The sequence below is a fragment of the Amborella trichopoda genome, chromosome 1 (assembly GCF_054954075.1).
Source record: "Amborella trichopoda isolate Santa Cruz 75 chromosome 1, AtrichopodaSantaCruz75HAP2 v2.0, whole genome shotgun sequence".
In the NCBI taxonomy this organism is placed as follows: Eukaryota; Viridiplantae; Streptophyta; class Magnoliopsida; order Amborellales; family Amborellaceae; genus Amborella; species Amborella trichopoda.
In genome coordinates, this window is record NC_142336.1 from 392,500 (window position 1) to 415,768 (window position 23,269).

The 23,269-nt window shown below is 34.0% G+C and overlaps 1 protein-coding gene across 1 annotated transcript; it reads left to right on the forward strand.

Annotated features, from left to right (window-relative positions):
• The first annotated feature begins 18,166 nt into the window (after nt 1-18,166).
• On the forward strand, nt 18,167-22,409 carry LOC18425149 (ricin B-like lectin EULS3). Its single transcript, XM_006829717.4, has 4 exons — nt 18,167-18,864; nt 19,305-19,427; nt 19,818-20,061; nt 22,071-22,409. The coding sequence occupies exons 1-3, from the start codon at nt 18,244-18,246 to the stop codon at nt 20,049-20,051; spliced, it is 978 nt and encodes a 325-aa protein (XP_006829780.2). The 5' UTR covers nt 18,167-18,243; the 3' UTR covers nt 20,052-20,061; nt 22,071-22,409.
• The last annotated feature ends 860 nt before the right edge of the window (nt 22,410-23,269 follow it).

Below are 23,269 nucleotides of genomic sequence, written 5' to 3' on the forward strand. Positions count from 1 at the left end.
GTATAATATTCCCCTCAGGGGCATAGAGTCTTTTTAGCATTTTTTATATTTTCTCTCTCTTCCACACACTCTCTCTCTTGTACTCATGTCAAATCCTGTTTGAGTCAAAGGAAAGTGATCGAGATGCGAGGCCATTAGGGCCAGCTTACTCCACCAGTCCACGTTCACCACTTTCCACAAGAAAAAGAAAAAAAGAAGAAGAAACAAACACTCCAACGATGATTTTGTGTTTAAGAAATGATTTCATATTTAAAAATCTAAATGTTATATATATTTCTAGTAAGGGTGAGGTTTGTATAAGGTGCCCTCTTTATATTATAAAAATAAGAAGCACTTCTAAATTTTGTTTAGAGATGTCGTTTTGGTGCCAAAAACTATGATGGCTTGAAAATCTATTATTATTCTTGGATATAAAATTTAAAATTTTAAAAATTATACAGATCAAACAAATATATAAATAGTAGGAATTTTAAAAATAGATAGTCTTGATAATTTGCTAGAAGATTATTATTTTTAGGACTCGATATTCTTTTTTTCTTCGTGTTCATACATGTTAAGGTCGACATTATCAAATTGGAGGAATTCTCTTTTCTAAAGATTTTTTGAGAAACCTTACTTGAAAAAGTATAAAAATTGACACCTTGCCCTTTTCCTTTTAGCAATGGGTGAGGTTGGTATAAGGTGTCGACCTTATACCATTGAAGTAAGGTCGACCTCCAAACTATACTTAAAATGCAATTTTTGGGCGTCAAAATCTTTGTGGTGAGATGAAAATCTATGGTTGCCCCTAATTATAAAATTTAAAGTTTCAGAAATTGTGACAATCAAGCCGATCTATAAATACTTAAAAATCTTGAAAATTAACTGTCCAAATAATGTGTTAGAAGATAAACTATTTTAAGGCTAAAAATTCCATTTTTTCATGTCTATAAATCTCAAAGTCGAGATGATCGATTTGAAATTTTCTAATATAGAAACAACTTTCTCTAGTGGGTTTTTGTGGGGCACATTACTAGCATAGTGTAAGGTTAACCCTTAAAATAAACTTTTTCCTTTTACTAAACCATTGAATTTCAGACTTATAATTGTGATGGGGTGGAGGTACGACCCCCACAAAGGAGAAAGCAACCACTCGTTGTTAGTACTCTCCCCACCCCTATACTCCCCCTTCACTTTCACAAAACCACCTCCTTATTTCCTCAAAGTTAGAGCCCTACCACCCTCTCCTTTTCTGCATTTACATTTATGCTAGTCCAGTTTGCAGCAAGGAGATTCCTCTCTCTCTCTCTCTCCATCGCGGTCAGCATTTGAGATTGCACGTCAAAAGGGGAACATATTTATGGCCTCCAAATGATTTTTTTCAAAATATCTTACAATTTAAGATTTAGAAATTTCATAAAATTTAGGAGAAAGTCCTTTTTTTTTTTTTTTTCTTCTGATAATTAAGTGGAGAAGATAAGCCCCTACCCATTTTTTAAATTAGATTAGAAGTAAGCATTTTGAAAGTATTAATTGGGTGGTGTTAGTAGTGGGAAATTGAAGAGAAAGTTTATATAAACGGTTAGCTTTATACTGTAAAAATAAGGACGCCTCAAAAACTCATTGGAAAAGGATGTTTTGACACCGAAATACCATCCAATTGTTCATATCAGCCTCTAGTGCATAGACGTAGGAAAAAAAAAAATTTCAAATCTTAAAAATAGTTCATCTTGTTAAGTATTATCTTACATATATTTTTTAAAATTTGAGTGTTTGTAGATATGCTCGATCTACATAAATTTTGAAATTTTAAATTTTATAATTAGATATGAAATAAATTTGAAGACCGTCATAGGGATTTTTAGTACTTGAACGGCATCTTGTAGTATTATTTCAGGATGAGCCTTACTTTGATTGTTTAAGGTGCCAACCTTGTACCAACCTCACCCTAAAGCTTATAGGTTAGCCTTGTATTGTGTTGGATTGAATCCCTGTATTTTAGGGATTGGGTCTCTATTTTTAGGTGGTTTCCTGTTAATTTGGAATTACTACTGATCTCTTACCGTTATCTAGGTATCTAGGGGGTGAAGTCCTATTTAGGTTAGGGTAGCCTTGGGAGTCCACCTTTCAAGGGGATAAGGTCAAGTTTCCCAAAGTTAGAAAAACTAGTTTTTTCCTTATATTGGGTTATTTTATAGAGAGAGTAAGTGAGAAAAAGAGAAGGAAAACTTGAAGTTTCTAGAAAGAAATTTATAGAGAGAAAGGTATTGTGGGAGATTTGCTTTTTTTTTTTTCTAGTTCTCTCATGCATGTGTCATTCATAATTTTTTTCTCATTGATTAGTGAAAGACCATCGATTTTTTTCACTGTGGCTGTAATCACATCTATGACGAACCACATAAATTCGAGTATTTGTTTTGTATTATTTATTTCATACTTTATTTTTTGTACTTGTTATTTGCTTGTTGCTGATTCTATTTTTTCTCACTTATTTTCAACCCGTCGGGTTTTAGAACATCCGCAAACAACACCTTGGATGCACCAATATTTTTCGTTTTATACTCTAAATTTGATTTCAAAACCTAAATTTGATCCAAAACAGCAAAAATGGTGTTTAATATTTAGGTGCGCACATACGTATTAAGTCCACTAGCAAATGCTAAAAGGGAGTGAAAATGAGAAAGATGTGAAAGATGTGAAAGTGGAGGGTGAGAAAGAATTTAGAGGTGAGGTGTGGTCCTGAGTTGTCATGGCTACCAGGACCATCTGCAGTGGCAGAACTCTGCAATCAGTGAGGAACATGTGGCCTCTTTTCTGGTCACTGAACGCCTTACACAACAATATTTTTCTTAGGGTTGGGTTGTGACTTAGAAGAGGAAGGACATTGTGGAAAAGGAGTCAAGGATAGGAGTGCAGTGCTTTTATTGGATAGGGATAGCTTTGACCACCTCTTCCTTCCCCATCCTCACTCCTCACTCGAATCAGCTTTAGTGTTGTCAATTTTATTTTAAGAAAGAAAAGGAATTTTTTTTTTTCTTAAACACCTTTATATTAACATATTTAATATCAAAGGAGAGTAGATAGTATCTTTTGTGCGCATGCAGCCTTCTTGTCTATATCACGGTATAGGTTGGACAACTCAGATTGAATAAAAATACACCATCTAAAAAATAGATTTATTTTACCCCAAAAATTTTGTGCAAATCTTTTTTTTTTACTTTACTCTAATGCGTGCAAATTTAGGTTGTTTGCCTGTTGCATGACTGGCCATTAAAAAAACAGCAATAAAATTTTCCATACAGGAGATTTGGAAAGGGCAAAATAGGATAATTTTCGAGGGCAGATCGTTGTCTTTGAAAAGGGTATTGAGTAGTATATAATATACTCTATGGTGTTGGTTGTCAGTTATGAAGGAAGGTTGGGGTCTCTCCAAGATCGATGTCTTGATTAGGAAACCTGGTAAATATGGGGATTGTCAATTGCCGATTAAGAAGAAGGTGGGAACTTCCCCTAATAGGTTGTTACAAATTCAATTTTGATAGGAGCTCCTTTGGTGACTTGGGTATAGCTGGAATGGGGGGAGTAGTGAGAGATTGCAATGCTTTTATGTTATGCTAAGCTATGTGGGATTACTACAGCTAATCATGGAGAATTAGTCTCTCTTTTACCGTGATTGAAGTTGTCTAAAGATAAATTGTTAAGGGATTTTATTATGGTTGAGGGCGATTCTTTGAATATTATTAAATGAAACAACAAGGAGCAAAGTGTTGTGGTTCGGATTGCGTGCGTATATGTGCTCTTCTGACTTGTTCATAATAAAGCAGTTACAAACTAGAGGCATACGATACAAACCTATAAGAAACACATACAAAGGGGTGGGGCCGTTCGCACCTGATTTGGCATAATATAGACCCTCTTAGACTACCAGCGTTTGGTACCACAGAAGCCCTCTCGACAAGACTTGGTCGATCTATCAATCCAGAATGAGGCAAAACCTCAAATAACTGAAGAAGCTAACTGCTTACGAGAGGCCTGCATACCCTCCAAATTCCAAACGACTAGCTCAATAACTTTTCGATTATGAAGTGGGTAGTCCGAGTTTTCTTTTGGTTTTTGAGAATTTTAGGTTCCAAAAAAAGAGAAGTTCTAGGTTTTTAGGGGATTTTTATGTTGGAGGAAAATCTCTTCAAAGATTGGGGGTATTATAGGAAACTAGGGGCATTTTGGGTAGCTTGGTAAAGTTGAGTGGTAATTTGGAGATTATGGAAGGGAGGCATGGGCACTTAAGGAAGTTCAAGTTTCCTCTCTTTAGGGAAAGGGTTTCTCTATCTAGATTAGGGTTTAATTCTCAAATGGCGTTTAAATTGGCTTTTACAAACATGAATAATCATGGGTTAAATATCAAAAATTGGTAGGTGGAAAATTAAAAGCATGGCTCAAAAGAAGGTGGATTATTAAAAATAAATTTGGGCTAGGGCTGAAAATGACAAAAAAAAATGTCTAAATCTTGAAATTTTCAATGATTTGCCCTTGATGAGACATCTTTCTTCGTCCACTATCGAAGCCTATTACATTGGATCATTTTTCTACATTTTGGCCCAAATTTATTAAGTGAAATCGTGAAGCAATATACCACCATCATTATGCAACAACTTTGAGCGAAAACCGTCATCTATTTGCCAAGTTTAACTCAATTTGGGTTTTGGTCTTCCAATTTCAAAAAAATTGCATACTAATTTTTACGCCTCGTCATGGCGCTCAAATTTGGCAGGCATTTGACGATCAGCCAGTAGATTCCTATGGAAGACCTTGGGACTGATGTTTGATGAAAATTTTGGGCTCAAGTTGATGCTGGATTGGAGAGATACGACTCTGTGATTTTTACCAACTGCAATCTCATAACTTTAGGCAGCTTCTCACTAGGATTTGCCCCCTTATGGATGTGTTCATCTTTGAGTTAGAAAGCTATGTGCAAAGGTTTGGCTCAACTAGCTTTACAGATTGCGAGATGTTGCTTCGAGAGTGAGTGGAGGTCATAGGGACTAATATACATCACTTATTGTGAACCTCCAACCTCGTGGCTCGATTCGACATCGATCCGAGTGGAGAAACCCACGATCCATACATAAATGAAAAGTTCATTTAGCAAAGAGCAACATTCTGAAATTTGGGCTCGTTGTGCTTTAGGAATCGGGAGATATGGCCCCCAAATTGTTGCAAAAACTTTTGTGGGTTGCTGTAGTCCTCATGAAGATGATAGACCACAAACGTAATATGGTATGTTTTTCTTGTCTCTATGGTGCCCCTATGGTGCACAAAAGATGTGGCCTAAAAAGGAACTTAGATATAAAATTTGGTTGAAATGTTTACCAAAGGCTTTCCTCATCCTTCCTTCAATAAAAAATTTGAGTTTATTGGCCACTTATTTCTTGGATTCTTTTTGTAATGTTAGATCGATTTAGGTAGCACCTTGCTGCGGTTCAAGGAGTTCGAGAAGCTAATCTCTCTCAACGGATGTTAAATTTGGACTGTAACATGTTTATATTTAATACTTACATTCTATAAATTTCTTGGACCATTTAGATATTTATATATTCATGTGTTTTTATACATGGGCCTTGGATCAATGTTGTGAGATAGACAATTAAGCTTTGTCGGGTCATGTTTTTGTTATCCTTTGTTAGATCGGTCTTATTTTTGGAAAGGAACTTAAGGAATCATAAATTGAGGTTTACAACTTTCTGATTGCCAGTTCAACCTAATTTGACATGGATGTAACAGTACCCTATATCCAAATGTTAGATTAATGTTATGAGATGGATGGTTAAACTTCATTAGGCCAAATTTTAGTCATTCGGCATCATATTGGTTTGGTTTTCAGAAAGTAGCCTCAACATGCATTGGATTAAGGATTCAACAGTTGGATTATGATTTTGATTTCTTTTAGCCCAAGTTTGACGTTGCCTCGTTCTGGAGCGTCTAATTGGTGACTTGGGCATGATTTGGCTTGGATCATTCTCATTTTAGACAGGAAGATTCCTTTCCTAATATTAAGGGAATTTTGTACCTTTTGATTTATTATAAGACTGCTTTTTACACACAGTAGCTATTTCCAGTGGTTCCTTTGGTATTCCAGCAATTATTGTATAGGGAATTTGGTATTCCAGAAATTATCGTATAAGAAATTTTATTTGGCTGGACATTGTCACTCTTTGAGTATGGTGATAGTTTTTTTGGAGACAAAGAGCGCCTCCTAATTTGAGGTATTTTTGGCTGCAGAATCTAGATCTTATTTTTTCATATTTATAAGGAATCCAATGAGCTTGCTAACAATTTTGCTAAGAGGGGTACTCTTTTATTTGCGGTGGTTATTTTTGAGGATGTAAATTATTTGTTGTAAACCTTTTTGTATAGTTTAGATAAAGTTTAAATATTGTTAAAAAAAAAATAAAAAAATGTTTGAATATTTGTTGGGACTTCTTATTACCACTTTGAGGTCACTTAGTATCTCCTCTTTGCCATTTATTCACAGCTCCTCCAAAGGAAGCCTCCTCCTTTGCCTTGTGAAGATTCCTACTCATGCACACACAAGATTAACGGCTCTTGTGGTTACTCATTTTAGAAGGACTTAAGGGCCATCTTTTGTTTCTCATTTAAAGCATTTCTCATTGAAAACTATTCAATTCGACCTATGAAATTAAGGACAAAATTTGAACAATTGTTTCATGGATCGGATTTGTACAATATGCAATCCAGAGGTATAAAGCATCCATCTTAAAGATAGATGCAAATAGATGGTCCATCTAAAAACAATAGTAAGTAACAATGTAAATGTTTTTTTAATATAATTATTATTTCTAAGTTTCAAAATTTATTTATTTATTCATATTCATGATCTCCATGTTAAAGATTACATATTCTCTAAAAATTAGGATCAAATTATATTTAAAATATATATTTATTGCCAAGCCCGCATTGGCATATGTGTGGGCTTGACCGCATGCTAACCGCGTCCCAAAAATGTATATAAGGTTACTATTGAAGTAAAACGCACCTCAAAAACCCACTAAAAAAGGTTGTTCCGATGCGATATACAAGCCTCACCCAAAATTGAAAGGCAAGAAGCAAAGATTTAATTTTCCTTCAGACAAGATGATTAGCATTGCCCTGAGGATCCTTTTCGCAGCCTATGGAAGTATTGACATTGCAATTGTCTTTCATGGTGTTTGAAAACCTAGATTAAGACCGGGACAAGGGCCCGAGCCTGTGTTAGAGTTAAACTCGGCCCACTTGGAGAGTTATTGTATTGATATTGCTTCCAAAAAAATCTATTACATGTTTTGTGTTATTACAATGGAGTAAACATTATTGTTGTATTTTATGAAAGTTCAGACAAAAATTTGTCAGGTATAACTTTAATGATACTAGGTAAGAACATAAAATTATAGCTCAATGATTTTAATGTATCTATAAAATAACCGCACTTCATAATCTTATATTTTGTTATATTCACTTATATGATTCTCTAACTTACATAATTTTTGGTGATCCATATTTTTTCCCCAATTTTTTGCCTCCGACTTTTTAAAACAAAACCAATTTATTACCAATATTTTGTTTTGCCAATATAACTTTATTTCCTAACTTGTTGCAACCACAAACCGAAAGATAACTCTCTTGTAGAAGCCAAAAATGCCATCCAAAATATTGAAGTAAGACTAATTTTTTAGGATGAAAGTTCTTCCTTCTTTCAACCCCTGAAAACCCTAGCACCACAGACACACACTCACTCTCTCTCTCTCATCAATTAGATATAGATTTTACTGAATACCACTTCACATTCCTTGCCCAAACTTAAGCAAAAATTATGAAATAAACTTATACCAGAAAAATATCATGAGTAGTCTACCTTAATCCTCTTGATGAGATCTAGTTTACTGAATTCAATCCGAGTGAATTGACAGTCCTTTGCCAGAGAGAGAGAGAGTTAGAGAGAGAGAGAGTGTGAGAGAGAATGTAAATTTCTAAAAAATTATATTTGTGACATTTGTATGAACCCAAATTTTTCACGCACACTTTTTTTATCCCAATTGTCAATCTCAACAAAAAAAAAAAAAAAAAAAATCAATTTGGATTCTAGATATGGTCAAATGAGTCCCTTCCAACAAAAAATCTATATTCATTTGCGTGAGTTTCAAGATCTAGGTCTTTATTAAATAAAAAGCATTTTTTTTTAATTTAACGATAATAAAGCTATCTAAAAATTTTGAAAAGGAAAAAGATCCTTTAAAGGGCTAGATCTTTGCATTTCGTGAATATGGATGGCTTATACTAATTGGGCTACAAAATATTTTCTAGGATATATTTTCAAAGTTTGTTTTTTTTGTGATTGCTTTTTAAAATGAAAAAAAGTGTATATTTAAAAATTTGGGTCAAACAAATAGGCCTAACATGATATGTGAAGAGTGTTTCATTATATTACTATACAATCATTGCATGAAATCAATCCTCTACATAAAATTTATAAATATGACATAATGGTTATTTATTATAATATTTACATATATCATATAATTATTATGTGTAATTTAATAATAATATAAGATAGAAGCCCACCTAGGTTGGGTCCGGGTGAAAGGGGCATGGACGTGATTTGGTTTGGATCCAGGTCAAGCTTGATCCGGGCCCCACGCAGCCCGTTGACACCCCTAAGTAGGACATTAAATGGTACTGGGTTGTGATTTTTCTTATCAATCTTTTATAACCATGACTGGAATATCAAGCCGGTCACGCCCAAATCGGGATTGGCAGTTTCGATCCGGCTCAATGGGTTCTCCAAAAAAATTTTATCTTGATACCAAAAAAAAGAAAAAGAAAAAAGAAAAGAATAAAAAACTGTGGGATTTGGGAGAGTCCGGGGGCTCTTCACACCCAGAATATACCCGAACTCCCCAACTCTTAAAACGCTGGATTTCGTAGCAGGTGATAGTGGTTCAACAATTACTTTTACTTCATAAACTTCATGAGAATTCATAAAAGGATCCGGTTTCTGTGCGGCCAAGCCCGCATATGTAGAAATGCTGGCCTATTAATAAATCAAAATTTTTAGATGAATTTTTGGACTTAGTTTTTAAGGATATGTAATCTGTAACATTGAGATCATGAATATATGAAAAAATTAGTAAATTTAAAAAATTAGAAATAATAAATCTAATAAGAAAACATTTAGACATTTAGTTTGTATTGTTTTTAGATGGAACCTTTACTTGCATTCATCTTTAAGATGGATGCTTTACACTTTTTGGACCGCATATGTAGTCATGCGGTCCAGCCCGCATGAAACAATTTTCTTTCATAAAATACGTGATGCAGGTTATGGTGACTATTTTTTTTTTTGACAAGGTTATAAGTTTTTCATTAATCAGATACAACGAAATGCAATCAGATGAGCAAAGAATTGCTAATTACAAATTCAGAAGTATTGACGCCTAAAATATTTTAGTCAAAAGCAGTGACTAAAATATTGTGAATGACTAAAATATAGTGAGGCAAGTTTTGTTATGGTGACTAAAATCTTGACTAGATTTATTATGTTTAAAATATTTATATACTAAAAGCCTATAGTTTTTCAGACATAAAATCTTGGAGGTCGAAAAAGTTTCCTAGAAGGGAATCTCTGGTTTTGTGCAATTTCGTCCACAACATCTAGGTTTGGACAAAGACAAGATATTGATTAGAAAATATATATATTTCTAATTAGATTGTTTAGAAAATATTGATGTCTATTTAAATTTATCAATAAAATTCTTTATTTTAATTATCCTATTGGATATACGTCATATTTTTGTGGAGCTATCTAATATCAGATGAAAGTAAACGATGGAAATTTGAACTTTTTCATTTTAAACTCGATTTCACAATATGATTTAACTGTATTCTCATTTGATTTAAAACGATAGAGATCCACCATTTTAGGTGAGGTTTTATTTATTTATTATTATTATTATTTTAACATCAACAAATGACTTTAATTAACTTTATAAAGGGTGGAATTACAAAGGGAACTAATGACAACAAAAATACATCAAAAAAAATGTGGTGATCACCAACGAAGATTTATGAGCACCCTCTTTAGCTAATGAATTTGCTTCGCCGTAGCTAATGGTGTATTTTGACATTAAGTGTCCCAAAAATATCTCCAATTTCATGAAAAATAGTGGATAGTCTCCAAAGTAATCTTACCTCTCCTTTACACCATGCTACAATATCGGTTGAATCTCCTTCAATAATTTCTTCCTTCAAATTTTGTAAACAATTTAAGTCCCACCAAGAGGCCTCTAGCTTCTACTTCATTTAGCGGTATATTACCACAAGGACTAAAACAAGAAAGGAGAGTATAGCCCATAATGGTGTAAGATGGAGCAAAGAGCTCCCTGGATGCTTAAGTCTATTTGGGGTTAAGTCTGAGATCTGATGGGGTGTTTAACCTCGACTTTCGAACATGTCTATAGGGAGTCCAATATGTTGGCTGATGGGTTAGCAAAGGGTGGTCTCTTACTTGATTCTATCTCTATTCTCAATGATATAATTTGATTTTTGCAGTAATAAAATTCGATAACTTCTGTCAAAAAAAAAAAAGAGTATGCCCATAATGGTCTCTAATAAGCCCTTCAAATCTCACAATCCCCAGGTTTCCAAAAAAGTTTCCATCAAAATTAAGTTTATAAGTGCTCAATGATTGAGGGTTTCAAACATCACTTTGGATGGTCCTATAGCTACCAAGATAGGCCGGATGCATAACGATAAGGATCTTAGGAATACCTATGCAGTCCTTGTGAATAGAAAATCAATCTCGTGGCCAAAGCCAAGATATTATTTTAAAATAACTGCATCCAACATAACGCTTTAAAAAACTCTTCTATTTCGCTCCTTCCAAATTCCATAAAGCACACTCACCCAAACTAATCTCTAAAGGATGACAACTATCTTAAGGATCCCCGGTGTTAACCACTGTTCAAGAAGGGACTTAGTATCTACCTAAATAGGCAAATGAAGATTGAACAATTGACGAACCCAACTCCAAAGTTGCATTACAAAAGGGCGTTCCAAGAAAAGATGGTAGATACTTTCATTATCAGCTTTACATATAATGCATACATTGATGATGTTGAAACCCCTTCTCCTAGGATTATCAATATTTTAAGAGAGTTTTGTGAAGAAAAATGGTTGTGGCAATCCGCCATCATGTCTGCTTTGGTGTTATCTCAAAGTTGGTTTTTTGGTAGCTTTTTCAGAGAAAAAGGATCGTTGGATTAATGATTAACTATATTTTTCTTTCTCTTTTAAGGTCTATTTTTTACTTATATTAAAGAGATTTAAATCTATTTTTTTAGAGATTTGATAATGATATTCAATTTTAGGTGTGATTTGTGTAAGGCTGGGGCCCTAAGTGATCAAAGCAAGGTGCACCTTCAAATAGTGTTAAATGATATCATTTCAGTATCGAAAGTCTTTGCGATGGCCTTAAAATTTATTTTAATATCTAATTATAAAATTTGAAAACTTCAAAAATAGTGTAGATCAAACAGATCTATGAATGCTTGAAAATTGACAGTCTAGATAAAGCATTACATGATGCACTATTTTCAAAACTTGAAGTTCATTTTTTTTAAGGTCCATGTATCTCAAAGTTAAGATCATCGGATTTGAAGGTTTTATGGCATCGAAACAACTTTTTCTAGTAAAGTTTTTAGGTGCGCATTTGTTTATTGTTTCCTCAACCTTATATAAATGTTTTCCTTCAGTTTTAATCTTTTTTTTCTCTTTTCCTTGCCTTTTTCTTTCCTTTTGAGTTATTTAGTTCAATCGCCCAAATCCAGACCCTATCGGAATCGCCACTCAAGTAGGTCCAACAAGGGGTCAATTTGGATCCTTTTTTTTTTTTATCCTAAAACAATGCTTGAAAATAAACAATCTAAATGATACATTACAAAATATTGTATGCTTGACACTTAGTATTAAAAAACTCATTGAGCTGCTTAACACTAAGTATTAAAAAACTCACTGAGCTGACTCAAGAATCCTAGAGTTGGCTCACACATAACGGTTGGGTCTCACCAACTTGGGTGAGTTGGCCTGGATACCACATTTCTATTTTTTTCACATGTTTCCTTTTTTCTTCTATTTTTACAGTCGTTAAACCATATCCGACCCCGTTTTATTCATTCGAATATCCAAATCGACCCATTTTAGGCCCAAAAAATGTTTGTTTTGGCAAAAGATTGCATTTAGACAAAGCTTTTCAAAATAATGTTTGGCCTTGATGCTCATCCGCTTTTATTGCAATTCCTCTTCCATTTCTCACCCAAATCATCTTAAATTTCATTTAAAATGTTTGCATTTGAGACCTCTAGAAGATCCCTATAGATCATAATATTTGCATTTGAGCCCTCTAGAAGTTCCCTTTATAATTTTGTTGGATCTAAAACTAAGATAGTAGTTCAAAATTCAGGGGATTTAGAACCTCAAACTGAAAATCTTTGTTTCACTCACTTTTTTTCAACGAATTTGCTCAAATTTGTGCTAAAAACATTTCTATTAAATTGGTCCACAAAAGTCCTAACGATCTTTTTGATTCAAAAGAAAAATATCGCTTTTCAATTTTTTGTCCTTTTCTTCAACATTTTCCACCTTTTATTTCAAGGAATTTTTTTATTTTGACTTTGTTTTATACTTTTTATTAGATGTGGAACAAAATTAAAATTTATTTTTAAATATTTTTAGTTTTTTGTACTTTTTGTCAATTTCCTTATTTTTGCTTTCTACCATTCTTTGTTGTGTTCTTTTTCTGAGTCAGCTCAATCGACTCGGACCATGCATCTTCTCGATTCTAAGTACCAAACTGGGTTTATTACACAGATTCAGATCCACTTTTTTTTTTTTTCCAAATTCTTATCCAAAGTGAGAGAAATCCGCCTAGGGGTGCCAACAAGTTGAGACCCGGACCTAAAATAAAAATATGGACCTGGACCTGGATCTGGACCCGACCGGACATGAAGTTATCAGAACCAACCGGACTTGGACCCAGATCCAGACCTGGCTGGACCCAACCCAAAAATAAAAAAAGTATATATTTAAAATTTTAAATACATTTAAGTACGGTGTAGTTTGTATAAAGCCAAGGCTCTAAACAATCAAAGTAAATCACACCTTCAAATAGTATCGATAAATATGGTTTCAATATTGGAAATCTTTGTGATAGCCTTAAAAAATATATTTTCATTTCCAATTATAAAACTTAAAGTTTCAAAAATAGTGTAGCTCGAGCAAATTTATGAAAACTTGAAAATCTTGAAAAGTGATAGTCAAAAAATGCATCTTGTGATGCACTATTTCAAAACATGAAATCCATTCTTTTCTCATGTTAATGCATCTTGAGGTCAAGATGATCAATTTAAGGATATTTGGGCATCAAAACAACCAGTTCTAGTGAAATTTTTGAGGTGTGCCTTAATTTAATTGTTTAAAGCCTCGTACTTATATAAAATTTTTTCCTTAAGTATTATGTCAAATATATATATATATATATATATATATATATATATAATTTAAAGGAAAAAGTTTACATAAGATTGCAACCTTTAAATGTAGAATTATATATGCACATAAAAAATCCATCGGAAAATGTTGTTTTAATGTTGAAAAAACCTCTAATTGATCATCTCGACATCGAGATTTATGAATATGAAAGAAAAAAAATATTATGAGTCCCAAAAATAGTGCATCTTGCATTACATTATCTAGACCATCCATTTTCAAGATTTTCATATGTTTATAGATCTGTTTGATTTTAACCATTTTTGGAGTTTAAAATTTTATAATTGGATATGAAAATTGATTTTGAGATAATCCTAAAAAAAAGTTCACCAAAAGTATATAATATGATAAAATTTGGAGGTGCGTCTTAATTGGATTGTTTAAGGTGATAACCTTATTAAAAGCATAACTAAAAATATACAGTTATATTTATTTAAAATTATTTAATTAATAACAGTATTCGTATCACCTGAATATTGTTCGAGTCTAACATTTGGACCCAAATCAGATCCGTCGGGTCCCATTTTTAGACCCATACCAAACCCGAGTCCGAGTCCGAGTCCATTGCCACCCCTAAATCCGCCCTCCAAAATTGAGAGTTAAAAAAAAAAAAAAAAAAAAAAAAAAAAAAAAAAAAAAAAGATTTCCTTGTCCGAAGTGTATACATAGGACATTTTTGATATGAAAATGGTGGAGAGATAAAAAGAGAGACAAAGCACCTCAGTCCTCATCATTTCTCTTGTCTTTTTTTATTTCATATCTCTATCGGCGATACACGTGAACCTCGCAATGCGTACAACGTGTGAGAAGTGGGCCCAGTCTCCCTTCACTTTGAAGTTTGAAATAATAACTCCAATACCTTCCTGCTTTCATCTCCACCGTACATCTGCCTCTTTCACATCCACTACTATCGGGATATTTTTGGCGGGGGCATTTCTGTCTTCTTTATTAAATTTTTTATACATTTTCAACTTTACTTCTATAATTAAACTATGAGTTCTATAGTTTACAATTACACTATTAGTAATGACCGTATAGACCTTCCTCTACTCATCGGTGTAGGACCCTAAATGATTTTATCGATATCTAGAAAAATTATGACACAAGGATTTGATTTTTTTAGAAATTCGTATCAAATTTAATGGTGATCCTTTGAAGTCCTACATACATGAGTTGGGGAGAGTCCTGCAAGATCATTTCTCTTAAACTATTTATCCTCTTATTGAGGATGCACCTAAAAAATCCATAAAAAAAGATTGTTTTAATATTGAAAAATCCTCTAATTGATCATCTTGATATCGAGATGTATGAATATAAGAAATATATATTTTGAGTATCTAGTGTATCTTGTAACACATTATTTAGACCATCTATTTTTAAGATTTTCATATGTTTATAGATCTATTTGATTTTAACTATTCTTTGGAGTTTATAATTTTATAATTAAGTATGAAACTAGATTTTGAGATAATCCTAATACTTTTTACACTAAAATTACATGTTATGATAAAATTTGGCGGTGTGCCTTCATTGGATTGTTTAACGTTGCAGCCTTATAGAAACTTATGTACAATCTGAATAAGGTTGCAATTTTAATTAATCAAAATAAAGTTGACCACCAAATTTTATATTCGGATATAATTTTGGTATCAAGGAAGACATGAGAATCCATTTTTATCTTTGATGTTGAAATTTTAAGCTCTAAAGATGATTCAAATCAAGTAAATCTATTAACATATGGAAATCTTCAAAATGAATGTTTGAGATAAAGTGTTGCAAGATATACTATTTTTGGACTCGAAGCCTTTTTTTTTTTTGTCATATTCATATTTTCGATGTCGAGATGGTCAAAATAGGGCTCTCCAGTTTCAAAAAAGCTTTTTACGATGGATTTTTTAGGTGTACTTTAATTCTACATTTTAAATTTTATCTTTTTATCTTTCGATCCAAGGAGCTAATACTTATACTTGACCGTTATGTAAGAAATCTAATCGTTGGATATGCATCACTACTTTGACACAAATTCCCAAATAAAAATTATGGGCACACTTCAATTTATCAAGTTTTACACCCAACGATAAAAAATGATTGTGATCTTCATGCACTAAAAGTGAATAATCTTAATAGTAGATGATCTCGTAAGTTATATGATGTAAATTTGAATTTTTTTAAAAAGTAATATAAAAAAATAATATGCCTTTTAAAATATTATAAAATCTACACCGTCCAAATAAAATAAATGATATAGATTATTGCAATATTACTTCTACAAATGAATCCATATAAAATTATCCCAATGATTAGGTGAATTAGGCGAGTGATTTTCACTTAAAAGTTTTTTGCCAAAAATTATGTTCAATCAAGGAACTAATTCACCCATTTTGGCGAAATAATAAGAATTTAGAATAAAAAATCTTGATTCAAACTTTGAATCGAGATGAGTTCTACAACCCATAATTGAGATCCGACATGGTTTTTGAGGAGGCCGATTCGGAATTGAACCGATGGATATTGAGAACAGTGAGATAAACTAAGCTACTCTTTAGTTTATGACGCTGCAAAAACTGGAAAAGCCCAGGGTCCCATCTAATTCCACAGATTCCTTGCGATTTCAGTCACTTAATCCACCGTTGGTGACCCCAAAACTTTGGATAACCTTTATTATCTCCTTAATCAATCAATGTGAAAACATTAAATAAAATTAAAATTTCAGACTAAAAAAGTAAAGAAAAGGAGTGAGTCAATATCGAGACTGCGCCACTCGCTCATTAAATCGGATGGATAATAGTGGACTACACCCTTTTGCTCACTCTTATATCTGAAAGTGCCACGTCACCCAAAATTTGTATTTTGAAAATGACTGACTGCCATTTGGTGGAAAAAGTAGATGTCAGATTTTATATTATAAGTTTTTTTTTATCAAAATCTATATAAAAAAAACAGTTTATATAAGGTTGACAAATGTTGTTTTAATGTTGAAAAACTTTTTAATTGATCATCTCCACATCTAGATATATAAATATAAAAAATAAATAAATTTTGAGTCTTATAAATAGTATATCTTACAACACATTATCTAGATTGTCCACTTTCATATATTTATATATCCACTTAATTTTAACTATTTTTGAAGTTTAAAATTTTATAATAAAAAATAAAACTAGATTTTCAGATAATTTTAAGAATTTTTTACACCAAAATTACATGTTTTGATAAAATTTGGAGGTAGGCCTTAATTGGATTATTTAAGGCTGCAACCCTAAAGAAACCACACTCTTAACATTTTATACATTTACAAAAAAATTTTAATTGGTAATCATGTGTATTTTAATGGGTATTTTAAAATCAAATCAAACAATATAGGTAAAAAAATTAAATTGTTCATCTCTTGAGATTAATGTCACCACTTTGTATCATAGGTAAATGATCTCATTCCATTTAATAAGATGTTTGTCTAGAGTTATCAACCCTTTAAAATATAAAAATTAATATTATAATGAGTTGTGATGGATATATTTATGAAAAGAAAAAGTGAAAGCGAACACACGAAGAAAGAAAAAGATAGAAGTTTAGAGTATATAAATGAAGAGAGAAAAATGATTGAATTTATAAATAACATATTTTTTTCACAATTGTTTAGATTAAAAAAACGTCTAAAAGATCAAAGAGGTAAAAAATATCTTTTGGAATCTTGAAATAAGACTTAAAAATAAAAAAAATAAAACTTAAAATTAAAAGATATAAAAATATTTTTCCTTAAGGCATCATTACATTATTGTTTCATGATAAAGTAAAAAGGGGGTCACTACTTATTGTTGGCGTTGGATATCATCCAAGCCACCGACCAATCAGGGAGTGGTAATTGAAGATATGCTTTTATGATTTTATGCTTATTTTCTTGGGTGAATAATTTAATTATAAGCTTGTTTAGATGGCCACACTTTATCTGAAACCACCATCTTTCCCTATCAGCTGTTTCCAGTACCGACACTAAATTGGGTCGGGCTTTGGTAACTCTCTCTACAGGAGTAGCTCTCTAGTAAATTGGGTCAAAAGACCCGACTACACCGTGGGCTCGTAAGGTATACCTGACATCGGGTCCAGGTATGTGGGCACCCAAATACTATTTAGGTTCGGGTCCAAGTCCAACTAAACCTGAATTGTACTTATAGCCATAAGATATACGATGACAATTATGTGTCTTTAGATGGTTACTAAGTTGTTTACATTGTCTAGTAATATTATTTGAAAAAAAAAAAAAAACACAACCGTTATAGTCATACCGTATATGATGGTTTAAAAAAAATAAATCTTTTTTTTTTTTTTTTTTGTCATTGGGTATCATATGGTATGGTTTTTTTTTTTTTTTTGTAAAAAAAAAAAAAATTATTTGTCATTGGGTGCCATTGGATCCTACAAGACATGGGACCCGAAGGGTAGAGCCGGGACCTTTGGACCGAAAGGCTATTTGGATCCGGGTTCTGTTACCGAAAGACCCGACTCGTTGCCACCCTTACTCTCCACCCACTCACTGTGATGATGAACCCTGCGCGTTTCTCTTTAAAGCCCTTCCATGACCATAGCTTCTTGCATTTAGAGAAAGAGAGAGAGAAACCATTGATTGTGCTTGTAGCGAGAGAAAGAGAGAGAGAGAGAGAGAAGAGAAAGATGGAGTTCCCATTTGGGCACCAGCAGCACCACCACCACCATAGGAGCCATGAAGAGAGAGAAGAGGAGAGGAACCCAAATGAAGAAGAGCCATACCAGAGACACCCTCCTGAGCCTCGCTTTGAAAGGCCCCCACCCCCTGAATTCTCCCCATTTGAGAGGCCTCCTCAACCTGCTTATGATCCATATGAAAGGCCTGTTACTGATGAATTTGGTAATCCCTCATTTCAAAGGCCTCGTCCTCCTCAACCTGCTTATGATCCATATGAAAGGCCTGTTACTGATGAATTTGGTGATCCCTCATTTCAAAGGCCTCCTCCTCCTGGTGAATATGGCGAGGATCCATATCGGAGAGGCCCTCCTCGTCGTCTTGAAGCTCAGGTGGAGCATGTATCTCATGAGAAGCATCACCATAGCTTCCCCTTCTTCAATCGCCATGAGAGCAGCAGTCATGGCGATGAATATGGGAGACCCAGCAGTCATGGCGATGAGTATGGGAGGTCCAGGCTTCCACAGGGCCAGGATGTTAGGGTTTTTACCTTGGCTGAAACCAACTACTCTCTCACCATCCGAGGGGAATCTGTGGTCTTGGCTCCTGCCAACCCTGATGATGAATTACAGGCATCTCTCTCTCTCTCCCTGTGTGTGGACACACTTCCTTGACATTCGTCAATAAAAATCCTCTCTTTCTCTCTCTGTTTTTTTTTATTTACCAATAAAATTCTCTCTTTCTCTCTCCGTTTTTTTTGTTAATAAAAAGTCTCTCTTTCTCTCTCTCTTTTTTTTTTTTTTCCCTATTTGACATATGGGTCTACTGAATTCTTACTTTTGTTCTGAACATACTTGGATCCTAATTGGTTTTGCCATATGGGTTTACTGAATTATTATTTTTATTCTAATATATAAGTTTTTTATGTTGGTTGTCTTTGCTTACAGCATTGGATCCATCTCCATAGTCAATACATTTCTTTTACCTTCATCAATCACCTCTTTCTTTCTTTTTTTCTGTTTTTTGGACATGGATTTAGTGAATTCCTGCTCTTTCTTTATTTTTTCAACAGCATTGGATCAAGGATGAGAAATTCAGCACAAGGGTGAAGGATGAGCAGGGTTTTCCTTCCTTCTCCCTCGTTAACAAGGCTACGGGTCAGGCCCTCAAACACTCTGTCGGACCTGAGAAACCAGTAAGCCTCTTCTCATGAGAGAGAGAGAGAGAGAGAGAGAGAGAGAGAGAGAGAGAGAGAGAGAGAGAGAGTAGTGCCTTCTTAGCCTCTTCTATTTGTTATGCTTTATTGGAAATAAGAGAGAGAGAGAGAGAGAGAGAGAGAGAGTAGTGCCTTCTTAGCCTCTTCTATTTGTTATGCTTTATTGGAAATAAGAGAGAGAGAGAGAGAGAGAGAGAGAGAGAGAGAGAGAGAGAGAGAGAGAGAGAGAGAGAGAGAGAGAGAGAGTAGTAGTAGTGCCTTCTTAGCCTTTCCTATTTGTTATGCTTTATTGGAATTACGAGAGACGTATGATCTATTAGTATTGCCTTCTTAGCCTCTTCTATTTGTTATGCTTTATTGGAAATACAGGTTCAGCTGACCCCATACAAGGGAGATAATGAATTGGATGAGTCCATATTATGGACCGAGAGCGAGGAAGTGAGGGGAGGGTTCAGGTGCATCAGGATGGTCAACAACATTCGCCTCAATTTGGATGCGTTCAATGGTAATAAGAAGCACGGAGGGGTTCGTGATGGAACCGCAGTTGTTCTCTGGGAGTGGAAGAAAGGTGACAACCAGATCTGGAAGACTGTCCGCTATTAACACTCACACTGTAAGTTTCAGCCCTAATCCTGGTTTTTGCATTTCTTCATTTTAACAGTTGCAGGGATTGGGATTTGTGGTTTTTATTGCTTTGTTAGTATTAGTGATGCATTTCATATCTGAAAATACATGCGATCGACGAGCAACGGGAGTGATGCACTGAAACTTCTTAATGAATACTCTCCTTGAGATTTTGTCAAATTTAAGTGAGTTGGTGTGGCTAAATTAGTGCTTCTTCTAGAAATGTTGCTTGTAACAATGCAAGCAAAACATGTAAAAGAGACCAACATCAACCTACTTGTCATCATCAGTGTTTAAAAAGGCAGACTCGTGTGGGACTTGCCAATCCTGAATCACTCGGTCTGACTCTACAAGTCCCGAGTCGGACAGCAATTTATAAGTAAAGAAATTTGGGTTGAGGGGAGACCCGGGTCGAGTCCCATGGCCCCAGGCTAGGTGACTCCAGAGCCTGAGTCTCAGATTGTTTAAACACTTAATCATCGTCGTCATGATAACCTCTCTTGTTTTGTGTGTGTGATACCAAAGGGTCTTCAATACCAATTTAATTGTTTCACTCTCCCTTCACCTGAAATTCGCTATTGCTGCCAAGGTACCAAGCTCTGCATATCCAAGTCCATGGCTCCTTTAAGCATGAATAAATTGGTCTTCCTTCTCTAACATGTGACAACTAGTTGTATTCTAAACAATCCCACATAAAAGAAATGATCTAACTCATTCAGAGGCCTATGAATCTGGGTAGCATTGCAATCTTAGCCTTTACTGGACAGATCTGAGCTTCCATGTTGCTATCGAATTTAGGAGATCTGAAATTCTCCCACCCAACTTTCTTTTTATTTTTGGGTGACTAATCCCCTATCAACTCTTCTTCACATAGCCAATGAGTCTCAACTGCTGTATAAGAGCGAAAAAAGAACGAGAAGATTGAACACGCTGAATACCCTGCTTTTGTGCTCTGTTCAAGTGTAGAAAGTAGCAAGCATGCTTACTTTAACTCGATGCTATCTTCAACAAAAGCGAACATATGGAAAAGCAAGGTGCAGCAAAGATGAGTGATTTAGTTGTACAAAAAATTATAGGCTTTCTTTAGGTGGGTTAGTTGGGGATAACAGCTCCAAACTTGGATTATAAAAAGAAATGTTGCGAGTGTGCTAATCTTGTTCAATCCTTCGAAACCCATCAACCCTAACAAATTCTCATTCAAATTTGCATTGGTTTCCTTCTTCAGGAATGCGTGCAACTTATGATAGGCAAGAGTCCCTTATGTAGTCCAAGACTTGTATTCAAATTCAATATTAAAAATGATTTTGTTCAAATCAAAATAATGCTGAAGATTGGAGGTTTAATGCTACTAGCTGTCGGATCACGTGAGCAATTGGATGACATTAAAAATTACTCGTATTGAAACTTAAACTTGTGGTGTACTCTGGAATTGTTCTTCATCATTCCTCTTTGGAAATATAGAGTGAACAACTTTCCTTTTCACCGAGAAAAGGGTTATGCAATTGTTTGCAATTGTTTTTCGGATTTATTCTTGACCTCATTTGATATTTTTCCTTTTGAAGTTTCAAAAGTCTTCTTCGACTTGCCTTGCCTACTAATTTGGAAATTAGGAATTATAACTGTGGCCCATAATGGTTGACACAGTAGGCAAATTTTAATAAGAAAATGCATCTTTGTTTATCGGGATTGTATACAATGGGATTGCAATCCTTCATACACAAAGGTCACAAACACTTCAAGCCATCAGATTTGATGAACAATTATATGGCTGGAGTGTGTCATTTTTCTGCACAAAAGTCCACCGACAATTTTCCCAGTCTTCAAGCACTATCAGTGCTGGATGCTTAGCCACCTCATTTCACATCCAACGGTCCGAGGTGATTGTGACCTTTTTGTTCAAAAGTAGTCGGCCTTATTATATACTTTCCCTTTTTTGTCAATGGAGTTATTGTCCACTATGAGGCTCTATATGGCATTAGTTATGGCCTATTTTTGCAGGATAATTGGGGTCTTGTGAAGCGGATCATGGGCCATCCTTCTTACTAGTTACGGGGAGATCGAGTTCCTCGGCATATTACTGTTTGTTGTGATGAGCTTGTGTTTTCTATATATTGATGGACCTATCTATGAGTGTGTGGAGTGTGGCCTTTAATTCTCAATGTTCCTCGGCATATTGAGATAGTTATGTTTGTTGTGATGAGCTTATGTTTTCTGTATATTGATGGACCCATGGACCCATCTAACAGTGTGGAGTATTGCCTTTAATTGTCTTCTCAGTATTTGCTATATATGTGGACCTATGCATTAGTGAAATATATTTGTGGCCCTTAGTATAAATTTGTACCTATAGATTAGTGATGTAGATTTCCTGTTAATGTCTTCATACTTTGCTCCGCATATTTCTAATACTTGCTCTTACATCATGGCCTTGTCTATAAAGCGACTATTTAGTTTTTGTACATGGAGGTCACAATCATTCTTATCCCTAAAATTTTAAAATAGGTGGTTGTAAGCTTGTCATTGAATAAACGAAAGTTCTGCAAAAAAAAGTTTCAGACTTCATGATTCACTCCAAGCCATCCAATTTGACATCTAATGAATGAGAATGATTGTGATCTACGTGTACAAAAGATTTATGGTTTATCTAAGGTTGTAACTTTAAACAATCAAATTTTGGTGTCAAAATTTCTTAGGATGGCTTGTTGAGAATCTATTTTTGTCTCTAAATATAAAATCTTAAACTCCAAGAATGGTTAAAATCAAGTAAATCTAGAAACACTTGGAAATCTTGATAATGGATGTTCCAAATAATTTGTTATAAGATGTACTATTTTTAGGACTCCAAATCCTTATTTTCTTTTCATATTCATACATTTTGATGTTGAGACGACCAATTAAAGGGTTTTTCAACATCAAAATAACCTTCTATAATGGATTTTTAAGGTGCATTTTAATTCTACATTTTAAAGTTGCAACTTTATATAAAACTTTTTTCAAATATAAATGGTCTCTTTGTAATGAAACCCGTAAACCATATAGGGTCTTAGTTAAATGATGAACAATGACTATGTTTCAATTCCATTGGTTTTTTTTTTTTGTGTATGTGCGAATGTTAAACTTCAACAAGAGTCTTGTCAGTAGCCTGAACAAAATGAACCCTTTCCCAAATTGATTGGCACACGACCATTGTGCTGTGT